Here is an 18,030-nt window from a genome sequence, read left to right on the forward strand (position 1 = left end):
CCGCCATTCCCTCATCCAAGTCGCTCTAGCCCGGCACCATGCCAGGCGTGCACGTCTATGCTGTGGAGTCAATGGTAGTCTTCTGAGCGGACGCCGGGAGTGCAGGCCTCCTTCAACCAATTGACGGGAAATTGTTCTGGTCGATATTGGAACAGCCAGGGTGTCTTGCACATGCTGAAGAATGGCGGTTGACGTGGCGTGCGGGGCTGCCACCACTTGGCGGCGGATGCGCTGATCCTCGCGTGCTGACGTCACTCGGGCTGCGCCTGGACCCCTCGCACGTGCCACATGTCCCTGCGCCAACCAGCTTCGCCACAGGCGCTGCACCGTGGACACATCTCTATGGGTATCGGCTGTGATTTGACGAAGCGACCAACCTGCCCTTCTCAGCCCGATCACCATACCCCTCGTAAAGTAGTCTGTCTGCTGGAAATGCCTCCGTTGACAGCGGCCTGGCATTCTTAGCTATACACGTGTCCTGTGGCACACGACAACACGTTCTACAATGACTGTCGGCTGAGAAATCACGGTACGAAGTGGGCCATTCGCCAACGCCGTGTCCCATTTATCGTTCGCTACGTGCGCAGCACAGCGGCGCATTTCACATCATGAGCATACCTCAGTGACGTCAGTCTACCCTGCAATTGGCATAAAGTTCTGACCACTCCTTCTTGGTGTTGCATTTGCTCTGTCAGTCAGTGTATAAACATTCTCTTTTTTATCATTTTCATTTTTTTTAACGAAGGGGCTCACAATTGGACTTACTCTACTTTTTCATGGTGTCAGTATCTTCTGTGATTGATGCAAGTGTGATAAACTGATATAACTTGAAAACAATATTCTCTCACCCATGGGTAAATAATGCAAGTATCAAGCTCAAATTATTATTATTATTATTATTATTATTATTATTATTATTATTATTATTATTATTATTATTATTATGACTTCTAATGTATGGCTATGAAGTGTTTACATCCATTTAGTATTATTATTATTATTTACGTAGCTGGATGATCACATTGTTTGTGAGGTTATGTCATGAGACATGCACTGTATATAGACATTTATATGAGTTCAGTTAATTTAAGGACCTGTATATAATTTACTATTAGTTGTATATATGATGTGTAATCCACTACAGTATTTTGAAACACACTGTAACATCCAGAATGACGTATCTTTGGCACTAGATGATGGTAAAATATTCTGTACATTATAGCTATGTATTAAGAACTCTAGAATTTACGAGAAGGTATTTTGTAACATATCTTCCCAGAAGCCTGGCCAGGCACCTATAAAAAAGGGTGGTCTTAATGGTAGAGATGAGTTACTGCTTAGTTGGAGTTATGGTTTAATAGGAGTTGTACTTGTGACCTCGTGGCCGACATGATCGTAAATAAGTAAAATTCTTTAAGTAAAATTCTTTCAAGAATAAATTGTCAATTGTTTTAAGGTTGTAATCTCCATGTGACATGTGCTTAGTGATAGGCAGTTGTTAAAATGGTGGTTTGTTGACGTTTTCGGAGTGAAGTGTTTCGTTTGTGATGGCAGTGATTAAGGTTATGTGTATTTAATTTGTAAATGATTGTGAATAAATCCGTGTATGCAAGTTGACAGCATTTGTGTGCATGTGCAAGAAAAGGGATCACTTCTTGGTTAACAGTTCATGAAATAATTGTAAAAAACCACTGAAGGGAGATAAATGTCGAATTTTCATTTTTGATACCTATGTATTGCTTAGACCGTCATCTACTCACTGCACGAATTTAAAAGCCCTCTGACAATAATCACTGCTGAAACATGAGGTTTATTTAATACTAAGAAAAGGGACCACTTTTCACATCGTAAGCAAGGGTCCACACACTTACTTGCTCGCGTTCATAGCTGCACGAGCATAAGATGACTCGGATATCGTATCTTATGATAAATAAACCCTAGCAGGGCACTTTTATAAAAGGTAATAGGTTTCATAAACATCCTCTCTGCTCCAAACATTTCTGATACCGATGCAGTCTTTCAGTGTATTTCATACTGTGGAGAAGTGTGGTGTTCTCCTTATTATTCATATAGTTGTGTATTTAAGTTCATTAAAACGTTTTAAAATAGATAGGTTCCAAAATAAGGAGTAATAATTCTTACTATGTCAGGGCCTAGTGATGCAGCAGATGTTATTGTGAAAGCTTTAAAACAATATACAGACAGCGACTTGCTGCCGGAACTACTGAATGTTATTTCGGATTACTTCAGTGCACCCCTCGAGTTTGCAAGTGAAGACAGTGATTTTGAGAAAAGTGAACCTTTTGAAATTTCCACAATAGACGAGTTGCAGGAGGACGCTGCTGATGCGGACGTACGTGTTCTACATGATGTTCCCAAAGTTCAAACAGCCTCCGAATATACAGAGGAGGTTAAAGAATTTATAAAGAAGGGTTGTGGCTCTTCGAGAACAGAATGTCAGGAACTGGATTACAATTGTGGAGAACATGTCAATCACCACCACATATTAATGATGGGTGCGATAAATGCATTGGTACGAAACCAGCCAATGATGACAGCTACTAAGAGAAAAAAATTATGACAGGAAAGAAACTTACACAATTTATCACTTGAGAGGGCAGGAGGTGTGTCAGTCATTTTTTCAATTTCTATTCGCTTGTGGCTCTAAGAGGCTAAAGAATTTAAAGGAACAATTCAAGAAAGAAGGGGTGCAGCCTAAAATTCACTGAAATGTATTAAAGACTTCTCAGATAAAATCTAATCCTTTTGATGATAGTAAACATGCAGTGCTTTATAAATAATTTCAGTGAACAAAATGCACTTGTCATGGCAGGCCGGATCCCTACCAAACGAAGAAGTGATCTCATGTTTCTCCCAACCAGCATGTCTAAGAAGTACGTTCATACATTATACTCTGACAGTTGTAAATCAATAGAGAGAATTCCTGTATCACTCTCGTCTTGGTATTCCATCTGGCGTACATTTTGCAGTAACATAGTAGTTCAGAAACCCAAGACTGATCTTTGTATGACTTGTAGAAGCAATCAAACTGTAATAGGGAAACTGTCAATTATGGATGAGGAGGAAAAAAGATAATAATAATAATAATAATAATAATAATAATAATAATAATAATAATAATAATAATAATAATAATAATAATAATAATAATAATGTTATTTGCTTTACGTCCCACTAACTACTTTTTAAGGTCTTCGGAGACGCCGAGGTGCCGGAATTTAGTCCCGCAGGAGTTCTTTTACGTGCCAGTAAATCTACCGACACGGGGCTGTCGTATTTGAGCACCTTCAAATACCACCGGACTGAGCCAGGATCGAACCTGCCAAGTTGGGGTTAGAAGGCCAGCGCCTTAACCGTCTGAGCCACTCAGCCCGGCGAGGAAAAAAGAAATCTGATGGAGAAGGCTATACAACATCTTAGGGCCACCTCACACTAGGTGACAGGAATCAGCAACCAGAATCGGCTGCAGGTAGCTCAGGCGAATTCCGTGTTGCCATGCGTAGCCGGCCGCGCTACTCAGCCGCCTTCCCTGGCCTGATGACAGTTTTTGTAACAAGTTCTCAGGCAGAGGAGTGTCTCTTGCTGCTCTTATTATTGTCGAAAAGAAACAAGGGAAAGCAACGTAGGTTCACATCCTATGTTGAAAGATGGTTTTGAAAAAGGATTTTTCTATAAACTATTCCATGATTTATGTGATAATGGTACCAAGTTTTTTATAGTTACCAGAACTTCACTTTTCTCTGTAGACTACTATAGTTGTTCGTACAGCCTTGGTTGATTCCCTTCAACCTTAATTTTAAAAGTAAAATCAAGAACGCTTGCAACAAGGTGCCTTAAATATTGTTCTCTCCACAATATAATTAATAACAAAAAAATTTCCTGCCTGCCCTTGTATGGGCAAAATCTTCTCCGTTATCTTTCTATTCTGCCTGACTTTTTCCCAATCAATTGAGGTTGGCATCAGACCCAATTTTACAGAGCGATGTATTGTGTGTGGTGTGTATAGACGAACAAAAGCACCCAGTCTCCGAGGCAGTGGCATTAATCATATAAGATTAAAATCCCCAACCGAGGAAACGGCTGCGCGGTTTGTGCCACGGAGCTATCATCTTGCGTTCGGAAGATAGTGAGTTCGAACTCCACTATAGGCAGTCCTGAAGAAGGTTATCGGTGGTTTCCCATTTTCATACCAGGCAAGTGCTAGGGCTGTACTTTAATTAAGGGCACAGTCGCTTCCTTCCCACTCGTATCCCTTTCCTGTATGTGTCGGTGCTACCTACAGCAAATTGTAAAAAAAATCCACGACTTATTTGGGAATCGAACCCAGGACCCTCTGGACCGAAGGATGCTGTGCTGAGCATACAGACAAACAAGTCGGACAGCAAAATCTCAATTATATTGAGCATTTAATAAAAGTGTTGTCGCTTATATTTGTAATATTTTTATTACAAAGCTCGTTCCTCTCCTGGGATGTTCTTTCTTTAAAGTCGCTGAAAAACTGTGGCATTACTTCATACCATGTATTTATCTTCTCAACTTCATTACTGTAGCCTGTTCGTCAAGTTTAAATTCCAGATGGACGCTGCTCAGTTTATATAATTAAATCATTCATACTGAATGTAATATATTTATTTAGTACAGCTTGTAATATTCTGAAACGGAATACGCAATGGAAAGGAACTTGAAATGCATAATGACACTGAAGGGTGTTTTGAATGGAACGCAAAGAGGACGAGTAGCTGGGCTACACAGTCACCTAGTGTGAAGACTCCAATACAAAACAATGGTTCACCAGCTGTCGCCAGCCGGGGTTGCGGAATTTGCCTCGGTGACCGGTAGCGGGAGTGAGCTACTGCAAGGTCGGTCACCGGGCTTCTTTCTGTAGCTCGGCTACTGAGTCGCCAGTATGAAGAGCTCCATTCAAAACAATGTTTCACAAGCACGGGCGGCTCGTCGCTGATTCCTGTCGCCTAGTGTGAAGCGGCCCTTAATCACGTCCAAGCACAGCAAACTGCTTATATAAACACCATAGACAATTGTAGACAAGGAATTACACAACTGGAAACTCCTTTGTCTCTTGGGCCACATAGCTGTAAGACATACAAAGGCACAATGCATTTTAGTTTTGATTTTGCTCAACAGGTGCACTTACCATACGATCCGCAACAAGTTGAACCCATTTGCTTTCTTACAGGCTACAAAGTGGGTCTCTTTGGTGTAGTGTGTGAACCACTTAACAAATCTGTTTTGTACATTATTCCAGAAGCCTGTATTGCGGGCAAAGGAGTAAATACTGTCTTATCTCTTGTACATCACTTCTTGGAAAAAATTTCAGTAGAATTCCATGCTGATAACTGTGTTGGGCAAAATAAAAACAACTTTTTAATGAGATACCTCATGTGGAGAGTTATGACAGGAAAGAACAGCAGTTGTAAAGTTTCATTTTTGCCAGTGGGACACGCAAAATTTTAACCTGATTTGCATTTTGGTTGTTTCAAGAGAGCATTCTGGAAAAAAGAAAGTGAAGTTATTGAAGATGTAATTAATGTTGCCTGTAAAAGTGGTCAGGTTTCTAGCTCTATTATTCATGTCGCTGTTGGTGCAGAATCCGGAAATGTAACAATTCCTACTTATGACTAGCAAAACAAGTTCCATGCTGGAATGAAAAACATTCCACAAATAGCCCAGATACATTACTTTATGTATATGAAACAGCACCAAAAGAGCACCCAGGTGTAGTGTTGACAAATAAATCCATAGTTTCTGACGAAGTACCCTACACCATCCTTCCAGAAGATCCACCGCCTGACTTCAGTGACCTTCCGCAAGTCATCACACCTCAAGGACTTAGCATCGATAGACAGATGTATCTCCATGAAAAAATTAGACCCTTCGTATCAGAAGATAAGAAAGATGTACTATGTCCTGTTGTAACATCTTTCCCTGCTCCAACAATGCCACCATCAACTACCTCAAGTGAAAATCTTACGGAACCGGTTTCTCCTCCCCTGCCAATAATTACACCATCATCATCTTCAAAAAGCGTAATGCTTAAAAAAACAAGCAAGGCTCAGAAGAGAAAACCACCAACTCCAAGAAAATTCTCCCCAAAGAAGAGGTCTCGACCCACCTGCAGCTACTGTGGAGAGGTAGGACATCGGGACCAAATGGTGAAAGGGCATATATTATGCCCAAAACGCAGGCTTCAGCATGAATAACTGATATCCCTGTCTTATGCTGGCTGTGATTAACGATCATTAAGGTATGTGATAATTTTTGTAAAGTGCAGTAGTGTTGCAATTAGTTGTCTTCAGTGACATAAAACCTCAGAGACTTAGCATCGATAGTAATCTCCATAAAAAAATTAGACCGTAAATAATATCTGTTGGTAATTTTTGTTAAAAAAAATTCTATGTCAGAATCCCACTGAAAATGAAAATGTAAATGTCAGCATAACTTCCAAATAGTTTAGTAGTTATTTGTGTCACAAAGTAACCAAATTTTTAAACAGCTCTTCTACTGAAAAGTGATGAAAACTTATGTTGTAACATTACATGTTAATTTAAGGCCTCAATTTCTTTCAGAGGCATTCAATTCAATTATATGATATTAGTTACATATTTTGGAACACGACAGTACCTTTATCTCAATACGCGACATGTGGTCCCTTTTCATATGCACGCACACATTTTGTGTGCACAAAATGTGTGCATCTTTGTGGATTCATCAAGATAATGGTATTATTTTTTTTTAATGGAACTGTACCATTTTCTACACCCAGCCTTACACTTACAAATATTAAAAATTCAGCACCATGATTCTTATGAAAATTGGACGAGTACTTCTCGAGAAATATAATGTATTCAAACATGCTTCATTTGCCAACCAGGGGCTGTCCTGTTTGATTCATGCTAAGTATGAAACATGAGCTAACTACTGACATCCAGAGTTCCTTCACCTTCTTATTTGCTATACTGAGCCCATAGATACACAGCAATAAATTGTATAATTTAACACCTTTTGTACTGTCATACATTAAAAGGTAAAGGAAAAATGGATATGCAACAGCTTCTAAGGGACAACACTATCGTGAAGTGACATTAAACCATAAGAAAACCAACAAGCTAGCTGTGTGGTATGGGCTGTAGCTGTTAGCTTGCTTTCAGGAGATGGTAGATTCAAACCCCACCAATAACAGCCCTGAAGATGGTTTCCATGGCTTGCCATTTTTACACCAGGCAAACTACTATACCTCATTTTATGAATTTTTTTTTTTTTTTTTTGAATGTTTTTCCTTTTTCTGCCACTTTTCTCATAACTTGGTGGGGATGTGGTTGCGATCCATGTCATGTATGTGGATTTGGATGTGGATTGTACTTTAATTACAGCTACGACACTGCCTTCCCAATCTTAGCCCTTTCTTATTCCACTGTCATGTGATAAACTTCATGGCCTGATCTGTATTGACTTACAGTATTGTTAGGCAAAATTTGTTATAACGGAATCACAAAAACTCATCCACTTATTTAGTACAGTATATACACACAGTACAGTAAACAGAAGGTCCAAAAAGGGTCGAAACATGTACTGAATGTGAATGTCATATATATAGGCTACAGCATTGAATAAGTGGATGAGATATTGTTATAAGAAATTTTGGCAAACTGTATTCCATTGTCGCCAAAAACCTACCCCTTAGTTAGAGCAAACACTACCAAAAAAAAAAAGAAAGAAATGTACAGTTGATGTCAGGAAGAGCATTTGGCCATAAAACTGAACCAAATCCATATACATGACATGGATCGCAACCACATCCCCACCAATTTGTGATAAAAGTGGCAGAAAAAGGAGAAATACGTATTCATAAACAAAAATAAAGTCACAAAATCAGGTATAGTAGTTAGTAGTAGTTTCAAAGTAATAGTGATGGTGGAAATAAGTATTATTTTAAGAAGTACAACTGGGCAATCACCCGTTCCTAACACTAATCAGAAGAAAAAAGGAAGAGGTCCAATCTTTTGAAGAATGAACAAAAGAAAGAGCACGGGCATGAAGACAGCGAAAATGAAGACTCCCTAGGTTTTGCAAACCACATTCATCAGGGTCAGAAAATAACAAGGGTTGACCAACAGAAGTCGAGTAGAAAACCCAACGCATTTCTCCCTTTCCTTTACCTGTTATATATGGCAATATTAAAGATGTTAAATCATACAATTTATCATAGTGTATTTATAGCTATGATAGAGTGAATATCTTGCTGTCACAAGAAGGTGAAGGAATTCTGTATGTCAGCAACTAGCTTATGTTTCATACATAGCGCAAATCGACCAGGGCAGCCCCCCAGCTGTCAAATGAAGCACATTTGAGTACATTACCTTTCCTCGAGAAATACTAGTCTGATTTTCAAAATAATAGTGGTGCTGAATACATTATGTTTGCAAGTTTAAGTCTAGGTGAAGAAAACAGTATACCTCTATTTGGAAAACAAAGTTGGTACCATTATCTCAGCAGATATTGGCACCCTGGAAATATACTGCAAATTTGATTATGAGCACCTTGGTTCCACTACTAAAAGTGAAAACAAAGTGTTGATATCTTTAACAGTAACAGTTCGTGAGTTATTTGAGGTGGACATTGCAACTGAATAACCCTGCATTATATTATCCTCCATCGAACTGCATGAAGGAGGAAGATATAGACCTACATATTTCTGATTGATCGATTGATTGATGTTTGTTGTTTAAAGGGGCCTAACATTGAGGTCATTGGCCCCTAATGAAATGAAATGAAATGAAATGAAATGACAACTTAAAAGTACAAAATCTTCCACTGACCAGAATTCAAAGAATGAGGACGAAGAATGAATGGATGAACGGATATGAATTTAAAACGATCAGTGGATCAGACCCACAGTGCCTCACATGCACAGAAGCTGGCACAAAACAATAGTATTACTGACGAAGGGACTGCTTCTATAGCACGATGTGGAATCGATTATGCTTATGCGAAACGGTCCAGGTCATCGGCCCTTCATAATGGTATTTATCGCTAGGAAAGTAGAACCATGCTATGTGTAATGTTGTGGTACTAATCAAAAGTAGCGGAGACTCGCGGTTTTCCACACATTGTGATACTATTCACAGGTAGTATAATGCGCACATGTAACACAGACCTATGGTGTTTCGCACAGTGCGGCGCTATTTACAGGCAACGCAAACCTATAAAGGCAACGCAAACCTAAGGCATTCTTCACATAAGTGAACTAACCACAGGGACTCGTACTATCCCGTGGAATTCCTCATATAGTGGGAACTGAGCATAGGTAAGGCAGAACCATGGTGTCGCTAATCCCATGGTGTCACTCATATAGGGGTACGAATCACAGATACTGTAGGACCCACCTCCTGATTCACACACTGTCGCTACTAATCACAAACCTATTGCGTACCTAACATAGTAGTACTACGCGCAAGTAAACGCGACCCATGGTGTTCCCTGCGTGATGGTACTAATTACAAGTAGTCTCATGGTTCTAATTGGATCATCCCTTTTCCACACATTGTGATACTATTCACAGGTAGTATAATGCGCACATGTAACACAGACCTAGTCACCTCTTACAACAGGCAGGGGATGATTTATTTGGTGACTGTTCAAGATTCACACCAATGTCATCTAGCTTTTCCTCTGTTAAAACGGTTTGTGTGTGTACATGTTTTTTATTGAGCACTATGCCAGTAGTTTCAAATTTATTTACAATTACGTGAATCTGCACTCATGAAGGTGGCACTTCACCAGGAAATTGCTGAACAAATGCATCGCGTTCCCATCGAGCCGACTCGTAGTTAAAATAACTTTTACATATGAAAATACAAAGTTGCAATGATAACTATCTCACCATGTTAACAGCTGATATTCAGACTGACTACTGATGCTAGGTCGAACATGTGCATGCTCATTACAAGGTCAAGAACTATGCGTGCGCTTCCCACACAGCTGTTTAGATCTCGGAGAGTAGAAACACCGCTGGACAGTCTGGGTTTATAAAGGAGACCCTGTAGAGGCACTTGGTTTTTGGGAGAGAACAAATTTATTTATTGTTTCAAAAGCATATATCTACCTTTGCTTTGGTATTGAGTATAAATTACAGACAAATCGCATATCAATTGGATGGTGTTATGCATCACTTGACGAAGCACCAAAATAGATTTTTTTAGATTGTTGCACCATCTGGTAGCTAAAGGTGTAAATTTTACATAGGTTATTGTTCGGACTTTTATTCTCAACTAGCTGATGTACCCGTGCTTCGCTACGGAATTCTACTTTGTATACAGAATTCTAGGTTAGGTGGTGTACATGTTGTGAGCAAGATAGTATTAAATTGCACAGCTCTTAACATTACCCCAGAAATGCGACGGGGAAGTCACCAAACTTCTTTAATATGAAGACTGAGTTAGGGAATTTTCATTGTAATGGTAGGCCTGCTTGCCTACCATCAGTCACAATCAGGTTGGGGAGTTTTCATTATAACGGCAGACACTCACTCTCCACCTGCCTTTTTACATCGTCAGAAAGACTGTCTTAGTGGTTTTCCCAACTAAAATGAACATAGGTTATTACAATGATGTCAGTAGGAATGGTGCGATTAAAAGCAATGCTTTCGTACGAAATACTCGATCAAATAAAAAAAACACACATTTTCTCACTTTTAACGAACAGTACTACGCTGCTGATCTGAGAGTCCAAAGTTCCAGAGTTGGGGAATGACCAAGCTGAAGACAGCCATGAACCGTGAACACTCTTCATCTTTTTCTTGTTGGCGGTGAGGGGGGGGGGGGGGGGGGGGCGTTGAATAGTGCAGAGTTGCAGGGCAAAACCTATGTCCTTCTACTAATCTGTTTCTTAGGAGTACCTGATGAGTCAGAAAATCACTATTGACTACACTGTTGTCGGAAAAATTCATCGGACTTGGAGGCAAAGTTTTCCTCCAAGCCAGAGGAGAAACCCCCACTTCACTGCCAACCTGGAATAAAATGAATGTAGAAATTAATAAAAGTGAAGAGGAAGAAGTTTTTCGTAAGAAACGGCTCTATTCAGGGTTAAATTTTGAGTTATTTAGTGAATTGTGGTGCTATAATTTGGAATAGACCTAAATTATAATTCTAGACCAGGTCATACTACTACTACAACAAAGTGAGTCTCTGCCTTAAGTCCGCACACTGCTCATTCTGAACAGCACATCAGAGTAGGGATCGAATAGCTGGAATACTATGATGAGCCAGTGTGTTACGTACCAGCAGTATATGAAAATGTATGAACCAGAGGAATGGCATGCTAAAGACGAAAAATTAATTCCCAAGCTATTTCAAGCCTTTAATTAGTCAGGTACGCTGCAGTAATCTCATCTATCGGAGTTGAGTGGCAGCATAAAAGACAAATAACATCACAACAAACAATGGCGAATGTAATGTTATTGTTGATAAATGTTATTCGCTTTTGATATTGTAGGCCTTCACATTTAGTTGTCTTCCGACTCTAAAATACCACTCATATCATAGTCGGTACGGTTAAACTGAACAAAAATGATCGGAAATTGTATTCTGTATAACTTTTGCTATGTAGCACTTTTTGATAGGACCAATAACATAGGTATTTCAAAATTAAATTTAAGGCGCCTTCCCCTAAACTTAATTTTCATCCAGGGTGAATTAAATTGTTTATAGCTTGGACTGCAGTTTCTTATTCCCCAATTCTATATAACCGATTTTTATTAAATTCTGTTTACCCATTTTTTCGTGGCTCGGCGTTGATATGGACTTAGCAACAAAAATACAAATTCATATCTGTGTTATCATAGCCGGTACGATAAAAATGTATAAGACATAAATGATCGAAAATTTAATGCTTTATATCTTTAGTTATGCAGTATTTATCGACAGGACCACTAATGTAAATATTTGAGAATTAGATTTTAGGCATTCCCCTAAACCACCATTTCACTCAGCGTGAATAAAATTACTTATAGCCTAGATTGTAGAGGCTCATCTCCCGACTCTATATACCGATTTTCATAAAATTCTCTTCAGCCGTTTTCTCGTGATCCGTGTACATACATACATACATACATACATACATACATACATACATACAGACAGACAGACAGACAGACAGACAGACAGAAATTATGGAAAAGTAAAAAGTGCATTTCCTTGTTACTGTGGGGATGTCCAATGCAGATATACCATTCTTTTCAAATTCTGAGCAATGTACAGACAAAACTCTTACTTTATATATCTAGATATGATTTTGCGGGAAATGAATTTTGAGCAAAAGCCAACCTCTCAATCATTAAATTCAAGTTTTGCATCAAGTGACTAACCACAATTTCTGAGTCAGAATTACGCATCAAATGAACACACGACAATCGTGCAGTCACTTGGTCGTGTGATGCTAAATGTAGATTCCCACGTAGATTTTCTTCCTTGTTACACAGCTTTCGAGTTCGCACTGTTTCTCTGCAACATGTCATCATTGTAGTTAACCTACTCTTTCTTTATTTACTGAAATCCCTCATTGTGATAATAAATGTTTAAGCCTAAAAACATAAAAATGGATCATTCTCCTCATGTATCTCGGTCTGAGCAAATTCTCTTGTTAGCAAAGACTAAGATGCTTAAGGTGAGTAAAGCTCAATGTTTTTCTGTTCACAATTCAGTACTTATAGGTATTGTTTAATGACTGGCAACCAAAGATATTTCAGAGGGCCCCATCACACCTGCAATCGCTACACCCGTTTCAATAAACGCAGATCACTGGCCGCCAACGAATAGCTTCATAACACTGAGTCCAATGACAGATGACCGAAATTCTTTGGTTACATTAAGCGAATTTGTGGTAAGTTGATGGGGCCTGTTACCGTTGCACTTATTATCATCACGATAAAATATGATGTTAAATACACTTCTGAATAAGAAATTTAAACTGTGCATGCACGTTTGCTGGCTTGAAGGATTGTAATCGAAGAACCACTATTCCAGTAAAATAATGCAACAGAAAACTGTTCCAATCACTTTGGAAGAATCTGATGAGAAACAAGCAACTACAACATTGTCTCCAGCAGAAGTTGGCCAACAACACTTGACTGCAGTAAACGAATTTCAGGTATGTTAAATGTGTTACTAAAGATACTTACAATTTAGCTAATCTATTTTCTTTATACAGATTTATAACCTTAAATATTATTATTATTAATAGTAATAATTTCGTTTTTATTTAGGAGAAATTGGGGACAGAAACTAGTGATGAAAGTGAACTATGCTCTGGAAGACCAAAGAAAGGACAAAAAAGAAAATATTCCAGCCAAAATAGGGAGACAAGAAAAATGAAATGTATAAATTTACATGACTCACAGGGGAAAACTGAAGGAATCTAAAGAGGTTTGTGAGTATGTATGCCCTTGCAAATGTCTCTCCAAGTTAGGTGTTAAAAATTCTCAAAAGGAATTTCAAAAATTCTATAACACAGAATCTTACAATGCTCAAACTGCACTCATTTGCGCCATGGTGAGTGAGCACGAAATAAAAAGGAAACAAGTGAAGGAATCAAAGAGAAAAACAGTGCAGGACTTTCTTTCTCCAGACCTTTAGAATTTCCAGTGGCAGAGTACATCTAGCCTTAAAGACGATAAAACAGCCAAAGGGTATAAGGGAACAATGATGAATCGCTGGTGGAAAGAACAGATAACCTCAGAATAAGTTTCAAGAAATAGTTGACCACATAAAAAAGTTTCCAAAATACAAATCACATTATGCAAGGGAACAAACACAGAGAGAATTTCTGGCACCAGATACTACAATGGATTTGACGTACAATTTATACAAGCAAGAGTACGAAAATCCTGTGTCACTTTCTTTGTATAAAAGGATATTCTTGACAGAATTCAATTTGCAAAGAAAGAGCATCAAGGACATGTGTAACCTCTGTGACATTTTACAGCTCCAGATTAATAATTCCTCTGGCAGCAAAAATAAAACCTTTGATGACAAGAAGAAGGAACATCTTAAAGATGCAACATACGTCCAGAACCTAAAATCCTCCGATATGGAAAAATGAAGTTGGATGAAAAACTGGAAACGTTTTGTTTTGACCTTGAAAAAACACTGCCATTACCCCGTATTCCCACAAATGTGTCTTTTTACAAGCGCCAGTTGTGGTTATATAACTTAGCGATTCAGAGTGGGAAAGATAATAAAGGTCATTGTTATGTCTGGTTGGAAGGAGAAGCAAACGAGGGGCTCAGGAGGTTGGATCCTGCTTGTACAAAAATCTCTCATGGAAAACATGCACAAAGCCAAAGAAGTCATATTATGGTCAGATTCTTGTGGAGGCCAGAATCGTAATATAAAGATTGTTCTACTTCTGGAAACAGTTTTGGAACAACACCCTACCACTAAAAAGATTACACAAAAATTCCCATTTTCAGGCCTTTTAAAAAAAAAGAATGCTATTTGTTTGGGGCGTTGACACAGAAAGATCTTTTGCCCCTACTTGCACCATATGTGAGGAACCTGTGTGTATTTTGTAAATGGCGGAAGTGTAAAGTGTTGAATGTGAGGAAAGGAACGTTAGGGATGACACAAACACCCAGTCCCCAGGCCAGGGATATTAATCATTTACAATTAAAAACCCCTGACCCGGCCGGGAATCGAACCTGGGGCCGCCGGGTGACACGCGGACGCGTTGCCCCCTACGCCACGGGGCCAGACTTTTTCAGGCCATAGTTTCCTCCCTAATGACAGCGACTTTGGGGATATAGAATGTGTTTTAAAATTTCAGCAGCTCCTCTATACCGCCGAAGACTACATAAATGTAATGAAAATGTGCCGAAAGAAGAACCTGCTTATAGTGCACAGAATGACTGGACCGGATTTTCATAGTACAGTTCATCTGAAGAAGCACATTGTAAACAGGAAGACAGGCACAAACAGTGAGAAGGTAAACTGGCTGCATGTGAGAGAAATAGCATTGAAGAAAGATAAACCTTTAGGCATTTTCTTCACAAAGCATTTTGATGCAAAAAGTACTATTAAAGTGAACGTTAAAAAAAATCTACAATTCGTCGCCAGCTTCAGAATGAAAATGAATCAGCTCTACAGGGTCTGCTCAGTCCGTTATGGCCCAATGGAAAACCGGTTTCAGAAGCGAAGCTGAACGACTTGCGCTCCCTCATGAAGCTACTTCCCAACGATAAGGGCTTGTTTAGTGGTCCTGGAATAGATGATGATACACATGGGTTTGATTATGGAAATATAGATTTTGAACTCGAAAATTCTAAAAATCCTGCATTATATTACACTTGGAGAAACTGAGTGTTTTATGATGCCTTAATACTGTGAGCTACCAGTGTAATTTCTATACTATATTCTAAAATTCATGTTTTTTCTATGTCATATTGTATGCTGTTATGTATAATTTAATCCTGTACTTAAATAAGCAATAAAATTAGTTAAAAAGTACCATATTCTACACTGTACTGAATTTTTTAAAAGTCAAATCAGTCACTAAATGACAATTTTATTTGTTGGTCAAGTGATGCAAAACAAAAAACTACAGTAACCGCAATAAAGCATCAAGTGACCAAACACTATTATCTCAGATTACGACAATATACTTCAAATTGATACTTGATACATTAAGAAGAAAATTCATGTTTCTTTTGGTATATAATACCTTACATTTAACAAGAAATATGAATTAATGCAAAGGATTTTGCGTTTGTGTCAATATCTCAAAATCTACTTTTGGAGCTTGGTCACGTGATGCATAACACCATCCAATATATATATCTCCATCTTTAGTTGGAGTAATATTGGTCATACATGTTTCAGCTCCTTTCAGCCATCTTCAGCGACGAAAGATTAAAATTTACATAATTGATGCTAAAAGAATATGTTAGAATACAATGAAGAAAAGAATGAAAAACAAATGAGACGTGATGGAATTAAAACAATAAGTAATTAATGCGAGGTTGTGGACCTCTTAGTCTAAATGTGCAGTATGTTACAATTAAAAATGAGGATGAATTCACTATGTTAAAATTGAAAATAACAGTCTGTTTTTCGTTGAGTCACAATCCCAAGTAATCAAGAGGGCAGTGAGAAAATTGAGGTAACTATGTTTGTGCAGAGAACATGCTTGCTTGTTGTTTTAAGGGGCCTAACATCGAAAGTCATCGGCCCGTGAAGAGAACAAATGCCAGGTAAGTTGTGAGTGACTAATAGTGGAAACCACCAATGTGGATCAAATCTGTAATGGAAAAATTGTATGTGTATAAGAAACTTGGGCTAATGAGTAAAAAATAAGCGTGAAAAAACTTCAAACTTACTTATTGAATAGTTGCCCTCTTGAACGGACTGACCTTCTCAATTTGGCGGTCCTGTTCTCACTGGTAGGTCTGTTGCTGGCTTAGCTTTGTTTGCGAGGATTGAATTGAATTGAATTTATTGATCATGATTTACATGTCACTGAGACTGAAAAGCCCCTTTATGTAGCGTCTTCTTATAATACAGTGCAGATTTATGAAAACAGTAACTACATTTTTACAATATTAAAGTATTAAACTAAATAAGAAACTTAAAAAAATGAAAATACAGATACCAAATCCAGTAAGGTTAAGACATACATTAAATAATAAGTAAGAAAGTAAATCATTAAGCCCTTCTGTTATTTTGGACTACATGGGTTTAAAGAATATAAAGCTAAAGCAGAGAAACAATTTTCTTCGAAATATACATATTCCTGATTGTTCGACACAAGAATGCCTGATCTCAGCCTCTTGCGTACTCCTCCAGAAAGATAGATGTTAAGAACTGCTTTAATTGGGTACAGTTAGTGTTACTTGCGAAACGGTGAAGATTAAAGACGTTAAAGATACGTGATGCAGTGCAAACAAAGGATTTGTTAAATTTAGTGGTACGATGAAGGGGAATTTGAAGGGTGGTTTTTGTAAACCTATTATCTCTGTTATGTACCGACTCCATAGGTTTAAATGCATTGTAAAGGTAGGATGGTGTCTTCAGTTTGAGAATTTTCTGCGTAGCAACAGCTACTGAGATTTCCCGACGTTCATGGAGTTTCAACCATTGTGGCTGTATGTAATAGGGTGTTATGTGTTCATCACGCCTGGCATTTGTAACGTAACGAACACATACGTTTTGTACCCTCTGTAGTTTTATGTTCAAAGTTTCAGATAAGTCGTTGTATACGACTGAACCATAGTCAATTATTGGAAATATAAGACTATGAACAAGTAGTTTTCGCATGAAAGGTGGTGTACATGACACGTTACGTTTCAAAATATGCATGGATGACACAACTTTTCGGATTACATTTGACGTATGATCAGACCAGGATAAGGTTCTGTCGAAAATTAGACCTAGATTGTTAACGGTGTCACTATAATGAATATCTGTCTCTAGAATTTTTATTGCTGGGAGGGATTTGAGGTCAACAGTTTTCAGGAGTTTTGTGTAACCTATGCAAATAAGCTGGGTCTTAGCCACATTTAATTGGAGGTTATGATTTGCGCTCCATTCAATCAATCGAGAGATGTCATGGTTAAAATGCGTTATAGAAGAAGATGCGTTAGTGGGACAAAAGTGGAAGTAAGCTTGTAAGTCATGGGAGCAGTGAAGGGAGAAAGGGAAGGAGGTGCTGAGCTGGTGGGGGAGGGGGAGGGAGGAGTGGTGTTGAGTTGGAGAGAAGGAGATGGGGTTTGTTTTTATTATGGAAGTACTGACAAATATATGGAATGAAAGTTCAAGTAGAATGTTCTTTTCTATTTGTTGATTTCATTTAAATTATGACACAGGTTCCTAAATTGATCTATATTGTTGTAGATATCTCGAGAATGTTGAACAAAGTGCCTTTTTGCTCATAATGCAAGATCTTAAGATCTTTATCTATTGTAGTATATTCGTGACTGGATTCTTTATGATGCTCACTCATAGC

The 18,030-nt window shown here is 38.4% G+C and overlaps 1 protein-coding gene across 5 annotated transcripts in view; it reads right to left on the reverse strand.

Annotated features, from left to right (window-relative positions):
* Window positions 1-18,030, reverse strand: part of Amacr (Alpha-methylacyl-CoA racemase) — a 163,168-nt gene that overhangs the window by 68,532 nt on the left and 76,606 nt on the right. Inside the window, exon 1 of one of the 5 annotated variants that reach the window (XM_067145815.2) lies at window positions 5,174-5,269. The exons of the other annotated variants lie outside the window; for them this stretch is intronic. Within the exon in view, the coding sequence (XP_067001916.1) occupies window positions 5,174-5,201 (28 nt within the window). The 5' untranslated portion in view covers window positions 5,202-5,269. Of the gene's footprint in view, window positions 1-5,173; window positions 5,270-18,030 lie in introns of those variants that run through there. 5 annotated transcript variants of the gene reach the window in all.

Source organism: Anabrus simplex, chromosome 4, assembly GCF_040414725.1.
Source record: "Anabrus simplex isolate iqAnaSimp1 chromosome 4, ASM4041472v1, whole genome shotgun sequence".
Classification (NCBI taxonomy): Eukaryota; Metazoa; Arthropoda; class Insecta; order Orthoptera; family Tettigoniidae; genus Anabrus; species Anabrus simplex.